This window comes from Urocampus carinirostris, chromosome 10, assembly GCF_059441175.1.
Source record: "Urocampus carinirostris isolate Australia breed hairy pipefish chromosome 10, RoL_Ucar_1.0, whole genome shotgun sequence".
NCBI classification, from domain to species: domain Eukaryota; kingdom Metazoa; phylum Chordata; class Actinopteri; order Syngnathiformes; family Syngnathidae; genus Urocampus; species Urocampus carinirostris.
This window is the reverse complement of record NC_142358.1, coordinates 40189107-40212152: the sequence shown is the minus strand read 5'-3', so window position 1 is coordinate 40212152 and position 23046 is coordinate 40189107. Positions and strand designations below refer to the sequence as shown.

At 39.1% G+C, this 23046-nt stretch overlaps 1 protein-coding gene across 2 annotated transcripts in view; it reads right to left on the bottom strand.

Moving 5' to 3' along the window:
* Window positions 1-19164, bottom strand: part of ehd2b (EH-domain containing 2b) — a 29540-nt gene extending 10376 nt beyond the window's left edge. The window contains exons 1-5 of one of the 2 annotated variants that reach the window (XM_088345718.1): window positions 18950-19164; window positions 10643-10664; window positions 10085-10339; window positions 6854-7030; window positions 431-528 (exon numbers count right to left, since the gene is read on the bottom strand). In XM_088345718.1, coding sequence (XP_088201844.1) covers window positions 431-528; window positions 6854-7030; window positions 10085-10305 — 496 coding nt within the window. In that variant the 5' untranslated portion in view covers window positions 10306-10339; window positions 10643-10664; window positions 18950-19164. The remainder of the gene's footprint in view (window positions 1-430; window positions 529-6853; window positions 7031-10084; window positions 10340-10642; window positions 10665-18949) is intronic. The other variant, XM_088345717.1, reaches the window with a different exon arrangement.
* Window positions 19165-23046: the final 3882 nt, after the last annotated feature.

Below are 23046 nucleotides of genomic sequence, written 5' to 3'. Positions count from 1 at the left end.
TTTGTCTAGCCTTTACTAAGCTTTTGGATACTGTGGCAGCAAGATGGCGGACATCTATGTCAGCTCCCTTTAGGTGGGGCTAATGTTATGTAAAATAAATGTTTATTTTTCAACCTATGAGTATCTTAAAAACACAAGTTGGGGCAGTTTTGCTCATTTCTTACAATAATTTGCTTTTTAAAGGCTTTTCTTACCACTAGGAGGCACTAAAAAATAACCACTGTCCCTTTAAGTAATGACACAAAACCTAGATTTTAAATAAATACAAATTAAATCAATTCAACTGAGTTATTTGTCCGTGTACCCCGAAAGGGCAGGCCGAAAACCTGAATTACACTTCGCACACGATCCACTGTTGATCCTCTTTTTTGAAGTCAACGTTTTTATAGAGTTTTCAACAACTTCACATACAAAAATAAACCTTCCTCACCTCGGCTCACTCTCTGCTTGGCTCCCGAGAGGATTCCGGGCGTGTCGATGATGCTGATGCTCTCCAGCACCTGATTGGACATCTGGGCGCACTGGAACCTGCATCACAACATGGACGCATCGGTGAAGGAGTTGTTAGAAGCAAATAAATGTGAACTCAAAAAGTAATGGAAAATACAGCGATAGCTCTTTAAACGAGCACCTCTAAACACGAAAATTTCGGTTTACGAGTTTTTTTTAGCAAAAATATACCTCTCTATACGAACAAAAATCCTGTTCACGAGCAGTCCCAAAGGTTATCACTAGAGACCGCTCACAGCTCGTGACAGTGTCAGCTAGTCAGGTTGGCGCGTGCAAACTACTACAGGTAAAAAAAAAAAAAGAAAAATAAACAATTGTTCTGTTAACATATTTTTGTGTGTATGTTCATTTAAAGCAATGGTTGTCAAACTTTTGCAGGCTGGCACTCCCTTGGCTCCCCGGTGTATTCTTACTCTTATTATAACATTTCCCTTATTAACTTGCATAAGTAAAAAGTGTTACGTCTAATAGATGCCGTTTCTGTGTTGGACACAATTAGACATTTTTAGCTAGAGTCACAGCTAACTTTTTTCATACGGCGTGAAGGTCGCAAATGCCGCATTGGTGGATGTTTGTTCACCTCTCAATCTTTTAGTAGATGCACCTTCTTCGTCTTTTACTTGTAATGCTTTTTACATGCCAGTATAATTTTTAAGGTGCTGGTACAAATGACAAATTCTGCAACGGGCGTTTTTTTCTGTTCCACGTCCGCTTCGTCGAAACCAAAATAGGTCCAAACAAGTGCTGTACCGCCCTTTCCCGGTGCAAGCTTCGTTCCCTTCTCGTTTGTTGACTCTGGGACTATGTTTACGGAGCCGTCATGACACTCAATGAGCCCACACGATGGGTGTTGCAAAGTGTAGTGCTTGTAAACTTTGAATCATGTTTATTGGCTCGTGCTATTATTAAAACTTGCCTCTGATTGGTCGGCGCTTTTAAAACTCGAACAGTAACAATTGTGGTTGGCCAAAACTCCATCACTAACTACAAAACCTTGAAAAACACGCAGTGCTTTGCGGTTTCTCAACCGCACTACGTTTAAACGCAACAACGACAGCGGGTTACAGACTCACTGTACGTAAAGCTCCAACGTAATACCGCAAAAAAAAAGCGGATATCTGGATTTTCTGACCAACATATTGCATTTATCGGTCACAGATCGATAAAGTTCATTTTACGGCACAACGTTCCATACTATTATTTTGTTTATGATAGAGTTATTGCAGAGGTAAATGGAAGGAGACCAAGAGGAAGGCCGCGATTGACGTGGATGGATGGTGTTATGAGTGCACAGCAAGAAAGAGGTCTAAATATAGTGGAAGCTAGAACTCTTGTTGGTGATAGGAATGAGTGGAGAGGTGTTGTAAAAGGATAGTAGGATGTTTGGACGCGTTCTAAGGGATGGGCAGGGCACCCGTATGATGCGGCAGGGGTAAACCAGTGAAAGCTGTCGGGCCCTGCTGTTGAACAAAAGAGTCTGTCGTGTCACCCTGACCCAAGTCTTGTGTCCCGTTTCATCTGGAGGGACGAAAGCATGGCCAACTTAAGTGCCGAGGTCCCTAACTTGTTTGGGTTTTGGGCATTTGGGTTGGCCATAGTCCAAAAATGTTTGTGTGTGTTTTTTGCTATTTTTTCCCTTTTTTAATTTCTTTGTTATTGGATGTGCTTGTCTTGCTGCCGGTCGCCCCTCTTGAGGGATATGACCAAGGTAGATAGATAGATAGCTAGCTAGCTAGCTAGCTAGATAGATAGTTATTGGTTCTATCACGCAGATAAGTCAGGAAAAACTTAAGACATTTGCCTTAATTTGCAGTTATCAAATAGAAGACTTTTTCAAATGGTTAAGACCTTGGGGGAACCTTATTTTTGAAAGAATTACACAGATGGAAGAAAGTGCATCTGTTAGCACATAGCGATGAGAGCCGGCCCTCGCCTGAGCTCAAACCACGGCGGACCGGGTCCGGAACGGAAAAACGCCCGCTCCATTGTGTCAGGGAGCGTTCCTTGCGTCGACGTTTCCTGAATGGAAAAAGCGCCGTCCCCGCTGCCAGAATGCAACAATAAGACTTTGCTAATGATGTCGCGCCTCTGGAACAACAACAACGCCACTTCCTGTTACCCGCCTGCTTAACGAGCGCCCTGCTTCCCGACCCTCGCCCGGATGGGAAGACTAAACAAAAGAGCGGCACCGGTTTCGGGAGTCCCGGGATTTCTCCCACCTTCAAAGATTGTTTTGCTTCTTAATGGTTGTTAGCGCTGCTTAGCTTGTTCATAAAATAAAATGAATCGCCTTTGCGTGTTTGACACAACCGCGTTATTGTTTTTACGTGATCATATTAACAGTTATGAATTAATCCATCCATCCATTATCTGCACCGCTTATCCTCAGTAGGGTCGCGGGGGTGCTGGAGCCCATCCTCAGGCAGTGGGACAGACAACTCACTCGCTCATTCACACCTAGGGACAATTTGGACCGGCAAACTAACCTGAAACGTGTGTTTTTGGAATGTGGGAGGAAACCCACGCAAGCACGGGGAGAACATGCAAACTCCACACAGGAGGTTCGATCTCATGACCTCAGAACTGTGCCGCACACGCACTAACCACTGCGCCGCCCTGCTGCCCGTTATGAATCAATCATAACACGTAAAAATGTCGGTACGTTAGCTCAAAATATTTCATGTAACATGTAGCGCCCACGAGCACCAAGTAGCCCCCTAAGAACACTTAGGTAGCTTGGCAAAGGTTTTGAAAATAGCTCACTAATGATGGGTCAAAATAAATTTCTAGGATGTTTAGATTTAACTAACTGGCATATAAAATCATTTACTTGATCAGTGTCTCTAATTCCATGATCAATTCTTCCAAATTTTGTTTAATGATTAGCCTAGTATGTAAATCACCCAGTGCTGTTATACAAGCCAGATGTTTTAGCGTTTGATTGAGCCTATCCGAACCTTACTTCTATTGATTACAACCTGTTAATAACATAATAATAACATAGTTATTTTTTCAGCCAACCTCTACCAACATTTTTTGCCATTTTGACTCAATTTTCAAGGGCTACGGAAAACTTGGTTTTCTAGCTATATAAGCATAGGACATATCAAAGGAGAGTGTAAACCCTTGTCTTTTATAAGACAAAAAGTCAGTTTTTAGCTTTAACTATTGTTTAGTAAACAACAGTTCAAGGTTGCTTTATTTTCCTATGTTGAGGTTTTTAGGTTTTCCTTGCCCTCATGTAGGTTTTAGATCAGGAGATGGTGGCATAATAATCTGTAGTTTGTAATAGTCTGTGGTCTGTGCAGCTCTTTGGGACTGGCCCTTCTCAAGGTTTCTTCATTTTCCTCATGTTGAGGTTTTTGAGTTTTTACTTGCCCTCATGTTGTTTCCAGATCAGGGGATGGTGCAATAATAGTCTGTGGTTTGCAATAATCTGTGGTCTGTGCAGCCCTTTGAGACTCTTTGTGATTAAGGGTGTCACAAATAAACATGACTTGACCGGACTGGAAAAGTATATGAAACTGCAGGGTTTGTAGACCTTTTTCATTACCAAATTCAAGCACTTTTTAAGAGATTTCAAAGCCAATTTTCCAAATTCTTTAGTCCCATTCAAAGAAGAAATAATACATTATATTGTTAATAATAATTGAATAAGTGTTATCATTATCACCCGAATACTTTGTGTCTTGGGCTTACAAGTATTTTGCAAGCACAAAAGTGTTTGTGTCTGAATAATGAATAATGGCTAGCTTTGGAAAATATCACATATAACCTATGTTTTTTTTAATCTATTTTCACTATCTTTGTATATTGTTTCCCAGTGCAATATATTTCGATGCCTGGTCGTACTGGAGGGGGGATTACCTTTTGTGTGGCCTCTTCTCAAGATTTTTTATTTTTCTCAAGTTGCGGTTTTAAGTTTTCCTTGCCCGCATGTCGGTTTCAGATCAGGGTGTAATTGTGGCCTGTGGAGTCCTTTGAGACGTTTTGCGATTAAGGGCGTCACAAATAAATATAACTTGACCTGGTGACTGATTAAAAAAGCACATGACTTGAAAAACTGCAAACTGTACAGTAAAAACAATATAAATTAAGAGTTTTTTATGGCGGTGTCAATACGAAATTTACGAGCATGCCTCTTTCCTCCCAAAGAAAGGAAGTCTTAGACAAACACGAAAATGGGAGTCCCGGGATTTCTTCGCGTGCTTTCCTGTAACGTCATCGATGGAAAAAATGTCTGCCCTAAGAAAAAAAACCTGGTGGAATTCTCCGGGCTTGAAAACCTGTCTGAGGGTTTGTTTGTTTACTTTGACACTGCACCTCCCTTTTGACTTCTGCCTCTCATCTTCTTCCAGACAAACAACTGCTGAACAAGTTTTGAAAAAAAAACAAAAACTTGTTTTTCTTTTTTTTGGGTGTTGGATTTTCCCAGATTTTTACCTGAAAGCCGAGCGCCCAGGAGGAAGGTAAAGGTAAGATCGGGCCTAGAAAACCCGATCCGAGTTATCCGAATAATACAACTTCGGCGCCTAAGTGCGCATTTTGGCGGCAAACTGCAGCGCTGAAGTGTTTTACTCAAGTAATAGTACTTTAGAAAAATATTCCTCAAGTAGAAGTAAAAACCATCCATCCATCCATTATCTGCAGCGCTTATCCTCAGTAGGGTCGCGGGGGTGCTGGAGCCCATCCCAGCTATCTTCAGGCAGTGGGCATGGCACACCCTGAACTGGTTGCCAGCCACAGGGATAGACAATTAGCTCACTCATTCACACCTTGGGACAATTTGGACCGGCCAATTAACCTGACATGCATGTTTTTGGAACGTGGGAAGAAACCAGAGTGCCTGGAGCAAATACATGCAAGCACAGGGAGAACATGCAAACTCCACACAGGAAAGTTCAATCTCATGACCTCAGAACTGTGCCGCACATGTGCTGCCCGGCCTAGGCCATAATATATTATATCCATCCATACATACATTATCTGCACCGCTTATCCTAATAGGGTCGCCGGGGTGCTGGAGCCCATCCCAGCTATCTTTGGTCAGTGGGCAGGGGGACACCATCCACTGGTTGCCAGCCAATCACTCACTTATTTAATTTCGAGTCACCAGTTAACCTGACATGCATGTTTTTGGAATGTTGGAGTAAAACCGGAGTGGCCGGAGGAAACCCACGCAAGCACAGGGAGAACATGCAAACTCCACACAGGAGAAGTAAAAACCAATCATCCAAATAATTACTTTGGTAAAAGTAATTGCATGCTGTGCAGATCCTCCAAAAAGAGAAATAGAAAAAAAGAGGGAGAATCTCGGCCTTGTCCGGCCAGACTTAATGACTGACATTTTAAGCCTGGAGCCAGTTCCAAATTCGCCCAGGTTTGTGTCCGGGCCCAGGATCTTACCTCTACAGGGAGGCAATGTGTACCAATGTTGTAAATCTTAAGTATGACATGATCAAGGCTTGAACCCGTCACCTCCCATTTACAATAACACAAAACAATGCATGTGAAATTACATCACACAATGGAGAACGTCCTACCACACTATCATGAGTAAGATCTCTATTAAATACACAATACTTAACATCTAATTATGGGAAACTAGGATTCTTTCTCAGTGGTTCCTGCATTTTGAAACGCTAATTGTTCCAAACCTGAGGGATGGACAGATAGAGGTGGAGTGAGTGAGAGGTGTAGAGAGATGGATTAGATAGTACTTTATTAGTTGTGATTGCTTCAGCAAGGCACAACTACATTGCCAAGTGCTGTAAGCACAGGGCAATGAATACAATTATGACTCACAACACGTGGTAAGCTTTCTCTCCTGGCTTTGATCTCTTTGATCTCCGGCAAAACGAACATAAAATGCGACAGAAACAAAATGAAAATAAATCCAAACAGCTAGCCAACATCATTTTTGCCGTTCCATGTATTCCGTTACGCCCAAAGCCTGCACAAAATGGAGTCATTTTATTCATATTTTGTTTCTTTTGTCTTTTATTAGCATATTTGGTATTGGAGTAATCCAAAAGTAATTGAAAGTAATCCAGTTAAAGTAACCCTACCCAACCCTGCCTATAACTAATGACTTTTTTAAACACTGGTCAGCTTTTAACACCTGGAAGTACCCATGAGGTCATGGTAAAAAGGTTTCTACAAATAAACTTTCCTTGCCAACGTCCATTATCGTCCTTTCATCACCCTCCCTCCCGATAACGTTCCCTTTTCTTTTTTTTCCGCCATTAAGGCAAGGGGGGGGGGGGAAACTTGGCAGGCCCGCCTGAAAAATTCCAGAGGACCTCGCAGCATTCCCTCCGGTTGCCCCGCGTCTCGAGCTCACCTGTTGAGAAAGGTGTTCCCGAAAGGATTCAGCTTGCGGAAAGGCTTGTTGGGGTCCACAATGAGGGCGTTACCGGGGATGACATTCTCCACATCGCCGTGCATGATGGCCGTGAAGCAGTCGGTGGTAGGTTCGGGTCCCACGCGGCTGCCGGGAATCTCCTGCTCCAGCAGGTACCTGTCAATCATATGTGTCATTTCCCGCCTCAACGGCAATGCCTCATTTCAGAGGTTCATTCACCTCTTGTAAGCCTATCCAAATACTCAAAATTGACAGAGTATCAATCAGTGAACTGTGATCACTTAAAAAACAAAATCGATAAAATCAAATTTACTCAGTAGTAAAAGCGAATCCTGTAGAAAATTCCTTACCTAATTGAATTGCTAATTTAATCTGCAGGTATCAGATATTTTTAAAAATCCACAGAAATCTAGTGGGAAAACACATAAAATTCATGTCAATGTTTGATTAAATACAAATTTTGTGTGAAAATGTGTTTATGTTTAGGAGTCTGTGGATATTAATAATCATAATAAGACATTTTATTTTGAAGGACACCCAAGGTTGCTGTAAATATGAGTAGGACACAACAATAAACGAAGAGTAAAACAATAGAGTAACAAATAGCCAATGAAACACATTATAGTTAAAAGGGGTGGTATGTGAGGCATATGGTCAAGAATAGGCAAGTCTGAAGAGGTTAGTTTTGAGTCCGGATTTGAAGGTGGACTGCGTCGCAGAATTTTGGAGGTCAGGCGGCAATGAGTTCCAGAAATGGAGGGCAGAGCGGCTGAAAGCTCTGCTCCCCATGGATACCACGTATTTGTAGCAGTGCAGACACGGGGCTTATTTTACATTTCCGGATATTGATCGGGATGAAGAATTGGCAATAGTTTGATGCAATTCTAAAGAAAATATTACTGTAGGATTTATTGTTATCTATTTTAATGATCAGTTACTTTTTGTAGGTTGATCATTGGTATCAGTCTGAAGAAAGGACAGTAGTATCCAAAGAATCCTATTTTGATTTTTTTTTTAAAACCTATATCTGCTACATTTTTATGAAAAACCTTATTGATTCTATAATGTCAGCTCTTTTTGGCTAAGCAAAAAAAATTAAAATGAGCTCATTACATTTACCGTAAATATTCGTGTATAGCGCATGTTTTTTTTATCTAAAATGAAAGTTTCTGTGTGCGTTGTACATAAGAGTTTTATATTACATACTGCATTTGTGTCATGATTGATCAGTTGAAAGATAGTGCTGAGCACAATCGCAAAAAATTATATCGCGGTGAAACCGCCGACCACCACGCGAAAAGGCATTTTACCTCATTTGCTAACATTCTTGCGAAAAACAGGAAGTCACCCTGAAATATATAAATGAATAAAAAAGTACGAAAAGAGACACAAGTATTTGTTGTATCTGATGATGAATCGAACTTTAAAGGACAATAAATAAATTCATTATGAATGTAATGTTGGTATTATGTTCAAAGTTCACGTTGCCAATAAATGATTTTAAACACGTTTCTTCACTGATAATGCTTAGTTTGAACGAAAAAAGTTTTTAACGATTTTTAATTAAAAGATCAGGGGTGTGTGTTGTACACAAGTGTGCGTTATACACAAATAAATACAGTAATTTTTATTCATTTTATATTATGGTCTGCATTTATTTAGCGCTTGTAGAGTCACTGAAGACCTCCCAAAGCGCTTTACAATTTGCTTCACGCACACTAATAGCAGCTTCAGCTTATCGGGGGCATTAGGGATTTAGTGTCTTGCCCAAGGACACTACAAGATATAACACGGGGGAGCCAGGAATTGAACCTAACGAATGCTTTACCTACTGAGCTACTAAAAAAAAGCCAGCTAAGCACACAGAGCAATTTGATTGGGGTAGCGGTAGCAAGATCTCTGCACACATCGGACAGTCCCCTCTTTCACAAGCGCCCACTACGCTGATAGGAAAAACATCCATAAACTTTTTGTTTGCAGTTTTTTGTGACATTTCTACAGAAGAACTCTGCTTACACCTTGCTTTGAAACCATTATTTCCAAAAAATGAAGGTCAAAATGAGCCTGAACAAACCAAAGTTCGTAAGTCATTTTGTGCATAATGTTACATAAAAATTGGTAATATACGGATGAAAGCAGCAAAAACAACAAAAAACAGCTAAAAAGCCAGATCTTTTTAGTGACCCGGGCTAAAAGAGCCACTTCTCTAAAAAAAGACGGACAGTTGCGAGGCAACATTGACGTAGTCAGAGAAAGGTCATGTAGCTACAACTGTGCTGGCCATAATTAAAGTAAACCAAACATGTCTTCTATATTTATAGTCATACTGATAAAAAAAGTAATACAATAATATATGTTTTTTTTTTCAAACAAAAAAAGCAAACTGAATTTTACGTTCAGGTTAGCTTTTCTTGTGCACTAAGAATGTCTGGACAGTGCAAAATTGGGCACACGCACAGCTTAGAGGGAGCATTGAAGTCAAGGAGACAAGTTTAAAGTGCTATATTGATATGGGACACAGGGTCTGGCATTATTCTTATTTCATAAACTTCATCAAGTCATTTCCGGTCCCACAATGAAATTAAAAGCTAAAAAAAATTTGATTTTGTCCAGAAATATTTGGTATGGCCCATAAAAAATATGTATATATTTTTGTGCTATTATGGCTCTAGGGTAAAAAAGGTTCCTGACCCGTGCCTGTCATGATTATTGATGGGAATCTTAGTCCGTCTGCGAACCTCAGTGTATACTAGGCAAGCCTTTTTCGACCCTGATTCCCACCTGTCCCGTTTTTGCTCCAGTCTGTCTCCGTCTACGACCTGTTTTGATCGTGACCACATCTGCTCTCCCGTCCCGGCTTAAGACCTCTTTTCGTCCCCGACTACGTCTACTCTCCCGTTCTGGCTTACGACTCGTTTCCAACCCCGACCACGCCTTGCTCTCCCAGTCCCGGCTACCGACCGGTTTTTCCGTCCCTGACCACGCTCGCTACGGAAGATCCACTTCCGTGTTTGGATCACAATCCGAGTACGACTTGCATCCAGCGAACACCGGATCATGGGCCCTTCCTCTTTCCTTCAATAAAACTTGTGGTAAACGCTACGGAATTGGGTCCTGTTTCCGTTCTGGTCCTGACAGTGCCATCCAAATAGAACCAAACGTCAAATTTTCCTGTACATAAAAGAGCATTTTTTGTACTTTTAAACTCACTTGATGAAGGTGGTCTTCCCGGTTGAGTACTGGCCAACCACGAGCACCATGGGCTTGTTGTCGAAGTCGGCGTCCTCCAGGCTCTGCGAATGGAAGTCGTGGAAACCGTAGTACTGCTCCAGCGGCAGCAATTTCTTGCGGTAGAGCGACTTCAGGCCCTCCGTCACCGTGCGGACCACCTCCGGCGCCTTTTTCACGTTCTTACGCCCCCAGCGAGACATCTCCACTGGATCTTCTAGAGTCCGAAGCCAAGACCTTGGAATATACGGATATGATCGCATTTAGCTTAAGTATATTTTTTAAGTTGCGCTAAATTTGACAAAAAAGAATGAAGTGGGCGTGCAATAAGAGGCTGTGGAGTAAATGGGGACACGCAGGCCGTTACCACAAACGTTTGGCAACAAAACAGGCAGTCAATCAAATATTAGTTGCAAACAGATTTTAGGGTGATGAAAGACAGTTATTTTCAAGAATGTATTTTAAACACAAAACACATATATTATATGAAGTATTTAAAAACACCATTTAGATAAATATAAATAAATTCCAAGAACTTACCTTTTTATTTTCTAATCTTTGACTACAAAAAAAGGAAAAGTGTGTTACATTTCAACCTGAGACGACAACACGTTTGAAAAAATGTTTAAATGTTCATAATTTGAAAAATATTCTAATGAATAATCGTATCCTTTATAACCTAATAAACGCGGAAGTGTATCTTCCGTGGCGAGCGATGGTGTCAGGGACAGAAAAAGCGGGTCGGAAGCCGGGACAGGAGAGCAAAAACGTGGCCAGGGTCGGAAGCGAGTCGTAAGCCAGAAAAGGAGAGAAGACGTAGTCAGGAACAAAAGGAGGTCGTAAGCCGGGACGGGAGAGCAGAGGTGGTCAGGACCAAAAACAGGTCGAAGCCGGGGACAGACGGGAGCAAAAAACATGACAGGTGGGAGTCAGGGTCGAAAAAGGCTTGCCTAGTGTTCACAGAGGTTTGCAGACGGACTGACAAAAGGGGACAGACAGGACTGGGTTCCAGTACTGATCGGGAGCCAATCAGAACACGCGGCAGTTGCCGCCAAAAGAGCGGGCACAGCTGAGTTACATCAGTAATCATGACACAGTAACTAACTAACAAAATAAGTCAAAGTTAAATAAATACCCCCCAAAAATTGTTTTCTTTCCTTTTGTTCATTTATTTACTACATACTATTTAATGAATACCATTATTATTATTATTATTATTATTATTATGAATAATAGTTATGAAAATGCCTTAGATTTACTGTATATAGAACATTATTCATTCACTCACATATCCACACTTTTTTCAATTCAAATTTTAAGTAATAATAGGAAAATACATTGTTAAGTGTGTATGACTTAGCATCTCCTAATGGTAAAAAAAAACTTGTATTTGTGTTTATTATTGAAATCAATATGTATTTTTTAATGAATTATTTTTTTACCTCTAGGAGGCGCTATATAAGTGTCTATGTGTCACGGTTGCGGTGGCGCCCAATTGGCCCTGCCCCTGTGGCGCCAGCTGCGGCTCATTGACAGATATGCTTTCCGTCTATTTAAGCTCAGTGCTCTCATTCTTCCTTTGTCAGTCCGTCAACGAACCTCTGCCCCGCAAGACATTAGTTGTAACTCGGTTCTGTTGCCGGCTGGTATTTTCTGTCCGGTATTTTTCCCGTTTATTTTTGTCCTGTTTAATATCTGTTTCCAGTTTGGTTCCCGTCTATTTTTGTCCGGTTTATTATTCTCTCCAGTTTTCGTTCCTGTCTAGTTTGTCCTGTTTATTTTCGATATCCTGTTTTGATATAAATCCTGTCCTGTCCGGTATCGACCCCATCTGTCCTATATCTACTCGGGCAATTGGTATCGACTTCGTTGGCCTCTGGTTTTCTGTCTTTCCACGCCAGACCACTGCCTAACGTGCATGACTCCCCATTTCCCGTAAAATAAAAGCCTGTGTGAGAAACGGCACGGATTTGGGTCATGATCCTCTTCCGGTTCATGACAATTTATTGCATGGTCTATCGATTAAGACTGCTGGGAAACATGGCAACAATGCCAAGCTATCACAAGCACATGACCCACAATTCACGCACGTTTCAAATTTTGAGAACACAACATTAAAAATCAAGTCGTACAAACTCTATTCCTTGCGCTTTTTAGCACTTTTCAGTTGCACGACACAATACAGTGACATCTAGTGGACATAATACAGACTGTCTGTTTAATTTTCCAAGTAAACTATTCATTTTGTGAAAATGAGCAGCACCTCTTATTCCCGTTTCATTTTCAGCGGTAGGCAACAATTTCTTTTCTATTAGATACACTTGGATCACTCACAGAATAATACTGGGCTGTATTTCCTTGTGAAGAAAAAAAACACTTCAGATGTTTCCTGTATTTGTGTCTGAAAGCTGAGCTTTCGTCCTTGAAGCCTCGTGCCGAAAACGATCGTGTTTGAAGTAGGAGATAATGGTGGCATGGAGGTTATCTACAAGGGATACTGAGATGCAGTGTTGGGAATATCCATCCATCAATCCATTATCTGCACCGCTTATCCTCAGTAGGGTCGAGGGGGTGCTGGAGCCAGTCTCAGCTATCTTCGTGCAGTGGGCAGGGGACACCCTCAACCGGTTGCCAGGGCACACAGGGACAGACAATTAACTCACTAATTCACACTTAGGGACAACTTGGACCGGCCAATTAACCTGACATGCATGTTTTTGAAATGTGGGAGGAAACCGGAGTGCCCGCAGGAAACCCACGCAAGCACGGGGAGAACATGCAAACTCCAGACAGGAGGTTCGATCTCATGACCGCAGAACTGTGCCGCACACGCGCTAACCACTGCGCCGCCGTGCTGCAGTGTTGGGGATAGCGCCGTTATAAATAACGCTGTCACGTAACGGCGTTATTTTTTTCAGTAACGAGGTAATCTAAATCGTTACTTTTTCCGTCGTTACAACGCCCTTACCGTTACTGACGGTGAGAAACAGTGCATTACTTTGGCTGCAGAAGGGCGGCGTGGCCCTTTCACACCCTGCAATGTTTTCATATGCGCAGTTTTTCGCTCTCCTCCGGGTTCGTTACGTCACGTCTAAAATTTTGTTGTATTCCGGTGTTTTACTTTGTGTTCAATACCCAGGATTGGGTAGGGTTACTTTAACTGGAGTACTTTCAATTACTTTTGGATTACTCCAATACCAAATATGCTAATAAAAGACAAAAGAAACTAAATATGAATAAAATGATTAAATTTTGTGCAGGCTTGGGGAGTAATGGAATACATGGAACAGCAAAAATGATGTTGGCAAGCTGTTTAGATTTATTTTCATTTTGTTTCTGTCGCATTTAATGTTCGTTTTGCCGGAGATCAAAGAGATCAAAGCCAGGAGAGAAAGCTTACCACGCGTTGTGAGTCATCATTTGATTCATATTTAGTTTCTTTTGTCTTTTATTAGCATATTTGGCATTGGAGTAATCCAAAAGTAATTGAAAGTAATCCAGTTAAAGTAACCCTAACCAACCCTGCAATACCATAATCAAACTCAGTTTTGTTCCCGGTGCTTTTTATTTTATTTTATTTTTAATACGCACACTTGTTTTGGTTTACTTGGTTTACTAATAAGTAACCTGTCAGGTTAATTATACAAGCCTTAAACATACTTGTATAAACCTTAAACATACAAAATATAGCACTGAAACAACTTACCAACAAATTCAACTTACAAACGATCGTTTGGAACCTCGTTCGTAAGTAGGCCAGCATCTATACTGTCAATTAAGGAGACGTGATAATTGAGGCGAGCCCCTTCATTTGAAGTCAAAGTGGAATAAGAAAGCTTGATGCGGTTGAGAAAATGGTTAGATTGCTTTTATCTGCAATTTTTTAACATGGAGGAGGACCTCTTGAAGCGCATCTTCCACAAGTAAATTAAACTTAACTTTATTTATCTTTGTAGAGCATAGTTTATGAAATCTTTATTGTTTAGTACAAAACAATGCGGGTTACTTATACAAGCCTTAAACATATAAATTATAGCACTGAAGCAACTTACGAACAAATTCAACTTACTAACGTTCGTAAGTAGGGCAGCGTCCGTATTGTCAATTGAGGCGACGTGATAATTCAAATTTTAAAAAGCAAAAAAAAAAACATGAAACTAGTGCCGGGAATTTTTATACATTTGACAAAGTGCTTTGAGATTTTCCACTGAAAAAAAGTGTGCCTTGGCTCAAAAACGCTTAGGAAACACTGACCTACCCCTATATATATATATATATATATATGGCAGCAGTCCATAAACATCATCCCTATTTTTTCCCCACCTGAGACAAGCAGCTGCTTATTAAGGAGTGCTGCACCTCGAGTTTAGATGTGGAATTTTTCTTTTTTTTTTTCACCCTTCAGCGGGAGGCTGCCTCGCATTGTCAGTGCATGCCTGGAAAAAGCTGCTGCTCCAACTGGAACACTTTCAAACCCAGCCCTTGCTCAGGCCGCAGTTCATGACTTCAGTTCCAAAGCGAGTAAGACATTCCTTCACATCCCCTTCGGCTTTTTTGACTCACAGCGTCCACTGTGCCCGTACGAGAGAGGGTAGGAAAAAAATCGTGAATCCTCACTGGCTGAAAGGACGGAGTTTATTAAGTGGAGTGGAGGCGTTTTTTTTCCATTTTTGGTGCTATTGGTGGGGGAGAGGAAAAAAACAGTACAGTCCTGACATGTCACAAGATCCAAGTAGAAAAATCAAAAGTTTGTGTTGAAAGACCAGAACAAGAGTCTCGAGGGGATTTAGTCACGGAAAAAATGAAAATACACTGTAAACAACTTCAGCGTTTTGGAGATTTTTTGTACAAGGTCGTCATAGCAACGTGACATAGCAATTACAGCCGGACAAACTACTCTTTTAGTTGGAGAACACAGTTTTAAACACAATTTTAAAGTGCAATGTCCATGATCAAAGTGCAATACCCTGGTTTTTAAGTGCTTTTGACCTACCAGTAATGAAAAAATGAAAATACACTGTAAACAACTTCAGCTTTTTGGAGATTTTTTGTAGAAGGTCGTCATAGCAACGTGACATAGCAATTACAGCCGGACAAACCACTCTTCTAGTTGGAGAACACAGTTTTAAACACAGTTTTAAAGTGCAATGTCCATGATCGAAGTGCAATACCCTGGTTTTTAAGTGCAATGTTTCAGTTTTTACTCGACGCGCTTTTGACCCACCAGTAGTGAAAAAATGAAAATACACTGTAAACAACTTCAGCGTTTTGGAGATTTTTTGTACAAGGTCGTCATAGCAACGTTACATAGCAATTACAGCCGGACAAACTGTTCTTCTCGTCGGGGAACACGGTTTTAAACACTGTTTTAAAGTGCAATGTCCATGATCGAAGTGCAATACCCTGGTTTTTAAGTGCAATGTTTCAGTTTTTACTTGACGCGCTTTTGACCTACCAGTAATGAAAAAATGAAAATACACTGTAAACAACTTCAGCTTTTGGGAGATTTTTTGTACAAGGTCGTCATGGCAACGTGACATAGCAAAACCACTCTTCTAGTTGGAGAACACAGTTTTAAACACAGTTTTAAAGTGCAATGTCCATGATCGAAGTGCAATACCCTGGGTTTTTAAGTGCAATGTTTCAGTTTTTACTTGACGCGCTTTTGACCCACCAGTAATGAAAAAATGAAAATACACTGTAAACAACTTCAGCGTTTTGGAGATTTTTTGTACAAGGTCTTCATAGCAACTTGACAAACTGCTATTCTCGTCGGGAAACACGGTTTTAAAGTGCAATGTCCATGATCGAAGTGCAATAACCTTGGTTTTTAAGTGCAATGTTTCAGTTCTTACTTGGAGCGCTTTTGACTTACCAGTAATTCAAAAACAGTTAAGCGGAAGAAGTATTTCATTGCACTTAGTTGGTTTTAAGTGCAATATTTAGGTTTGAGTGCAATATCCCGGTTACGTACAGTTTTTACATTAGATGTTCTTGAACTAATTCTAAAACCGTTATCGGTAGTAGTATTTTATTTGCAGAAAAAGTATTTTATTCCAGAAAAGTTTCTTACATGGTACTGTTTACTTAATACACTCGTCTCGATTTCCATAACTTTGTGCGATTGAAGATTTAACAATTGTCACGTTGACTGTTACAGTTTTAAGTGCAATATTTAGGTTCAAGTGCAATATCCCGGTTACGTAGAGTTTTTAAATCAGATGCTCTTAAATTAATTCTAAAACAGTTATGCAGTAGTAGTATTTTATTTGCAGAAGTATTTTAATCCACAAAAGTGATTTACTTTCTTCATTTTTTTAACTGTTTCAAGTTTTACGTGGTACTGTTTACTTATTTACACTTGACTTCATTTCCATAACTTTGTGCAATGGAAGATTTTTCACTTGTCAATTTTGTGTTTACTTTACATACACATTTGTGCGTTTTTAACGTACATTTTCGTCCGTCTCTATGTAAGTTTTGGTGTGTTTATCCACATTTCTATAAGTATTTTCGTAAAGTTTTTTGGTGTACAATGTCGTGGGCTTTTGCGTACGTTTTTGTGCGCGTTAACATACAGTTTTGTGGATGTTTTATGTATGTTTTTCTAGGTTTTTATGGACTTTTTTTCATGTGTGCGCTTACTTACGTTTTTGTGTGTGTTTGCATACGTTTTGTCCGTTTTTACGTATATTTTCGTGCGTCTTTCAGTTATTTTTGTGTGTGTTTACACGTGTTTTTTAGTGTTTACGTACGTTTTAAGTGTGTGTTTACGTACACGTTTGTGCGTTTTTAACGTACATTTTCGTGCATCTATATGTAAGTTTTTGTGTCTGTTTATTCACATTTCTTAGAGTATTTACGTACAATTTGTAATTTTTCACGTCCATTTTTGTGCGTCTGTTTAGGTACGTTTTGTGTATGTGTTTTTATACGCGTTTGCGCGTATCTGGGAGTGTTTACGTACATTTTTGTGATTGTTTACGTACATTTTTTTACTTATAATTTTAGGAGCTTTTACGTACGTTTTTGTGCATGTTTACGTACATTTCTGTACGTTTTTACGTATATTTTCATGCGCTTTTGAGTACAATTTTGTGTTTTTACGCGGGTTATTTTTTTAGTGTTCACGCACGTTTTTGTGTTTGTTCACGAACAATTTTGTGAGTGATCATGTACGTTTTGTGTGTGTGTTTACGTACACATTTATGCGTTTTTAACGTACATTTTTGTGCATCATATGTAAGTTTTGGCGTCTGTTTATACACATTTCTGAGAGTATTTACGTACGATTTTGTAATTGTTTACGTCCATTTTTTTGTTTACAATTTCATGGGCTTTGATGTATGTTTTTGTGCGTGTTTACATATGTTTTAATGCATCTATATGTACATTTTGGTGTCTGTTTATCCACATTTCTGAGCATTTATGTACAATTTTGTAATTGTTTGCGTACATTTATGAAAGTATTTACGTACAATTTTGTAATTGTTTACATACATTTATTAATGTATTTACATACAACTTTGTAATTGTTTACGTACATTTGTGAGTCTTTACGTACAATTTGGTAATTGTTTACGTCCATTTTTTGCGTCTGTTTTTGTAGGTATTTATGTAGGTTTTTTGTGTGTGTGTTTTTTTATACGCTTTTGCGCGTATCTGGGAGTGTTTACGTACGTTTTTGTGATTGTTTATGTACATTTTATTTGCGTACAATTTCATGGGCTATTACGTACTTTTTTGTGCGTGTTAACGTTCCTTTTCGTGCGCCTATATGTACATTTTGGTGTCTGTTTATCCACATTTCTGAGAGTATTTTCGTGCAATTTTGTAACTGTTTACGTCTTAAGTCTTTTTTTGTGGGTATTTATGTACGTTTTGGGTGTGTGTTTTGGTACACTTTTGCGCGTATCTGGGAGTGTTTACGTACATTTTTGTGATTCTTTACGTCCATTTTATTTGTGTACAATTTCAAGGGCTTTTTGTACGTTTTTTTGCGTGTTTACGTCCGTTTTTGTGCGTGTTCATGTACAGTATATTCCGAGTATTATTTTTTTACGTTTTTTTTTTTTGTTGCACTTCAAGTGTGAAATAAATCTGTTGCTGGTGAGGAGCCATAAAATGATAATGTCCTATAATACAACCAGCTGTTTTTCTCGAATGCAGCTCAGAAAATGTCAAATTATTTTACATACAACAACTTTTTTATTTTAAGTAATGACTGTGTAATTCCTAATACCAATAAGTTACGACAGCAAAGAAAGTATTTCATATACATGACCTAACAGGTATGCCTTTGTTTAAAGTAAAGACCTAAGAGATCATTTCTTCCTCATGCCATGAGGCTCTTTAACTCCACCCGGGGGTGTTAAAGCCCAAATTAAAGCCCACCCCTACATTTGCAAATTACCTTATTTTTATGACAGTGTGTATTTTCCGTAGCACTATTTAAATACTTTATATCAACACGCTCTATGAGGTATTTTTGTATTCTATATTTTTTATTTTATTTTTCAATACAAGGATACTGCTGGAAGTGTGAATTTCTCTACGGGGATGAATAAAGTATCTATCTATCTAGTTACTTTCCCTGGTAACTTGTTACTTTGATCATAAGGTATTTCAATTACTCACTCTGTTACTTTTTGGAAGAAGTAGTGAGTAACTATAAACAATTAAATTTTTAAATAACCCACCCAACACTGCATTTAACACAATTTAAGAAGTTTTACGTAGTTTTGACACAAAAGTATGTCAAAGTGACCTCAACTGATGATGGCGTCTATTTAAATAAGGAATATGCTCAGGAGGGGATTTAATATGCGATAAGAATAAAGTACTTACATGTCCCGGTGTTCCCCTGGTGGAATAAAGAAAAGCCTTGTAGGTGAAGCTCCTTCCCTTTGCTTCTCTTGAAGTTTGATGTCGTTCTGAGTTATTTTCCGTCTTCGTCGTTCCTACTTGGATGCTCCGCCTCGTTCTCCTCCCTCCTCTGGTTTTCTGGATGTAATCTGGGATGCCTGGCAACGCTGTGGGCAGCACAAAACACTCCAGATGAGGACGGCCATGGAAGGAGGGGCCGCCATTAAAGCGTTTAGGCGGGGAGTCCGTCTTTTAGCGTTTGATGGAATGAGGCTAGCGATGGCTATTGCTAGCTATCTTCTTAAATACCCGGCTTTTTCGGCTCTCTTGTTTTTTTAAATGATGTGTAACAACCAGTGATAGACATGTTACGGTACTCTAAATAAGTCATGAGTTATAGTTACTCACTATTTATTCCCAAAAGTAACGGAATTAGTGACTGAATTACTTTATATTAAAAGTAAGGAGTTACCAGGGAAAGTAAATACAGTAATCCCTCGGTTATCGCGGTTAATGGGGACCAAAACCACCCGCAAAAAGTGAAAATCCGCGAAGTAGCGACGCCCCTTCAAAAATACTTAAATTATTTTATTATTATTTTTAAGACCCGGTTAATGGGGACCAAAACCACTGCGAAAGTAACTATTGCCATTAATGAGTTATAGTTACTCACTACTTCTTCCCAAAAGTAACAGAGTTAGTAACTGAATTACTTTATAGTAAAAGTAATGAGTTAACAGGGAAAGTAACTATTGCCATTAATGAGTTATAGTTACTCACTGCTTCTTCCCAAAAGTAACGGAATTAGTAACTGATTTACTTTATAGTTAAGTAATGAGTTACCAGGGAAAGTAACTATTGCCATTAAAGAGTTACAGTTACTCACTACTTCTCCCAAAAGTAACAGAATTAGCATCTGAATTACTTTATAGTAAAAGTGATGAGTTACCAGGGAAAGTAACTATTGCCATTCATGAGTTATAGTTACTCACTACTTCCTCCCAAAAGTAACAGAGTTAGTCACTGAATTACTTTATAGTAAAAGTAATGAGTTACTAGGGAAAGTAACTATTGCCATTAATGAGTTATAGTTACTCACTGCTTCTTCCCAAAAGTAACGGAATTAGTAACTGATTTACTTTATAGTTAAAGTAATGAGTTATCTGGGAAAGTCACTGTTGCTATTAATGAGTTATAGTTCCTCACTACCTCTTCCCAAAAGTAACAGATTTAGTAAATTAATTACTTCATAGTTAAAGTAATGAGTTACCAGGGAAAGTAACTATTGCCATTAATGAGTTATAGTTACTCACGACTTCCTCCCAAAAGCAACAGAGTTAGTCACTGAATTACTTTATAGTAAAAGTAATGAGTTACCAGGGAAAGTAACTATTGCCATTAAAGAGTTACAGTTACTCACTACTTCTCCCAAAAGTAATGGAATTAGTATCTGAATTACTTTATAGTAAAAGTGATGAGTTACCAGGGAAAGTAACTATTGCCATTAATGAGTTATAGTTACTCACTACTTCCTCCCAAAAGTAACAGTTAGTCACTGAATTACTTTATAGTAAAAGTAATGAGTTACCAGGGAAAGTAACTATTGCTATTAATGAGTTATAGTTCCTCACTGCTTCTACCCAAAAGTAACGGAATTAGTAACTGATTTACTTTACAGTAAAAGTAATGAGTTACCAGGGAAAGTAACTATTGTCATTAAAGAGTTACAGTTACTTACTACTTCTCCCAAAAGTAACAGAATTAGCATCTGAATTACTTTATAGTAAAAGTGATGAGTTACCAGGGAAAGTAACTATTGCCATTCATGAGTTATAGTTACTCACTACTTCCTCCCAAAAGTAACAGAGTTAGTCACTGAATTACTTTATAGTAAAAGTAATGAGTTACTAGGGAAAGTAACTATTGCCATTAATGAGTTATAGTTACTCACTGCTTCTTCCCAAAAGTAACGGAATTAGTAACTGATTTACTTTATAGTTAAAGTAATGAGTTATCTGGGAAAGTCACTGTTGCTATTAATGAGTTATAGTTCCTCACTACCTCTTCCCAAAAGTAACAGATTTAGTAAATGAATTACTTCATAGTTAAAGTAATGAGTTACCAGGGAAAGTAACTATTGCCATTAATGAGTTATAGTTACTCATTGCTTCTTCCCAAAAGTAACGGAATTAGTAACTGATTTACTTTATAGTAAAAGTAATGAGTTACCAGGGAAAGTAACTATTGCCATTAATGAGTTACAGTTACTTCTTCTTCCCAAAAGTAACGGAATTAGTAACTGAATTCCTTTATAGTTAAAGTAATGAATGACAAGGGAAAACAACTATTTCCAATTGCAACAAAGTTGAAATGTGATTGTTTTGAGTTTTTTTGAATACTCACAAAATCTGTGTTTTTGTTGCATTACTGTTAAAATTCTGGTACCGCATTCATTTGTTAAGCCATGGGGCTGTGCGACTGTCTTTTTCGTTTGTCACTTTATGAGCTTCTGCGCTTGCCGTACCTTCTATTCAATCACCTCGTGCTGAAGGCAAGCTCTGCCCAATATCAGTTTGGGTAAAAGTTCATATTTTGCTAAATATAGGAGCTGCTTTCCCAAACTATTTTGGTATATATGTAACGGGTGTAATAATAACTTTTGTTTTATTGAAATTCCTGCTGAAATATGTTGTATAGTTTTTGTGTAAGTGTCCTGCAATGATGAGTCCAACAGTGCCACCTGCTGGTATGGGGTAGGGTTTGGTTTTGGCTTTTGACTCGTGACCGGATGGCGGGGTTTGTTAGCAGTCTAACAACGCACTGTCAACGGTAAGCCACGATCTTTTGGTGCTTCGAAAAAAAGTTAATTTTAAACATTAAAACCACAGCTCTCTCAACATGCACAGGAATGTGATTGATGTTGTCAAGCTGCTTGGATTTATTTTGGTTTTGTTTCTGTCGCCTTTTATGTTAGTTTTGCCGGACGTTGCATGTTGTGCTAAAATGCTAATTCCCCTTATAGAGATCAAAGCCAGCAGAGAAGCTTACCACGTGTTGCGACTCATTCATTTGCAGCAACTGTAATAAAAACCTCATCATCCAGTCTAGCGTGAATGTGGATATTTGATGGGACAGGTACACCGCCGTTACATATAAATGTATATAAGTTGTGCTAAATGATGCATAAAAAAGCACGAATTAAAAGTAAAATATTGAAGCTTGAAACGATGATTATTGTGATGCAACATGTTTCAATGCAACCACGCCATGATGTGTGGCGTGTTTTGTATTTTTATTAATGTTTTAGATCACAGGTGTCAAAGAGGCGGCCCGCGGGCCAGATCAGGCCCGCTAAGGGATTGAGTCCGGCCCGCGAGACGACACTCAGAGAAGCGCAAGAGAAAAACAAGCTGCAGGTTGAAATAGGTCAACGTGACGTTGCCAAAGCCAGGTGCCTCGAACAAAGACACTGTACTTGTATCTCTCTCTCTCTTTCTTTTTCTTTTTCTTTTTTTTTCTTTCTCTCTCTTTCTTTCTTTCTCTTTCTTTCTTTATTTCTTTTTCTCTCTTTCTTTCTTTATGTCTTTTTCTCTCTTTCTTTCTTTCTCTCTCTTTCTCTTTCTTTCTTTTTCTCTCTTTCTCTTTCTTTCTTTCTTTCTCTCTTTCTTCCTTCCCTTTTCTCCCAGTGTCTCTGTCTTTTTCACTCTCTGTGTCTCTTATTTTTTTCTTTCTCTTTAATCTACTAGTCCGGCCCCCGACAGAATGTTTGTTCTATCGTGTGGCCCTCGAGTTCAAATGAGTTTGACACCCCTGTTTTAGATGATTGCAGTCATGCACAGACGCCCTGACTTTTGTATTGTTTTGTTTACCGAATGCAGGCAATAAACCCAGTGACTGTGAATCCTTGCATGATTGAGGGTCGTTACACAATACTTAAAAAAAAAAGTTGTTGTATGTCAAAGAATTTGAGCAGCATTTGAGTCAGTTGAAAAGAGAAAATCAAACATACCGTGTAAATATGTTGTTGCCCCTCAACAGCAACAGATGTATCCGACATTTGAAGTGCAATAAAATAAACA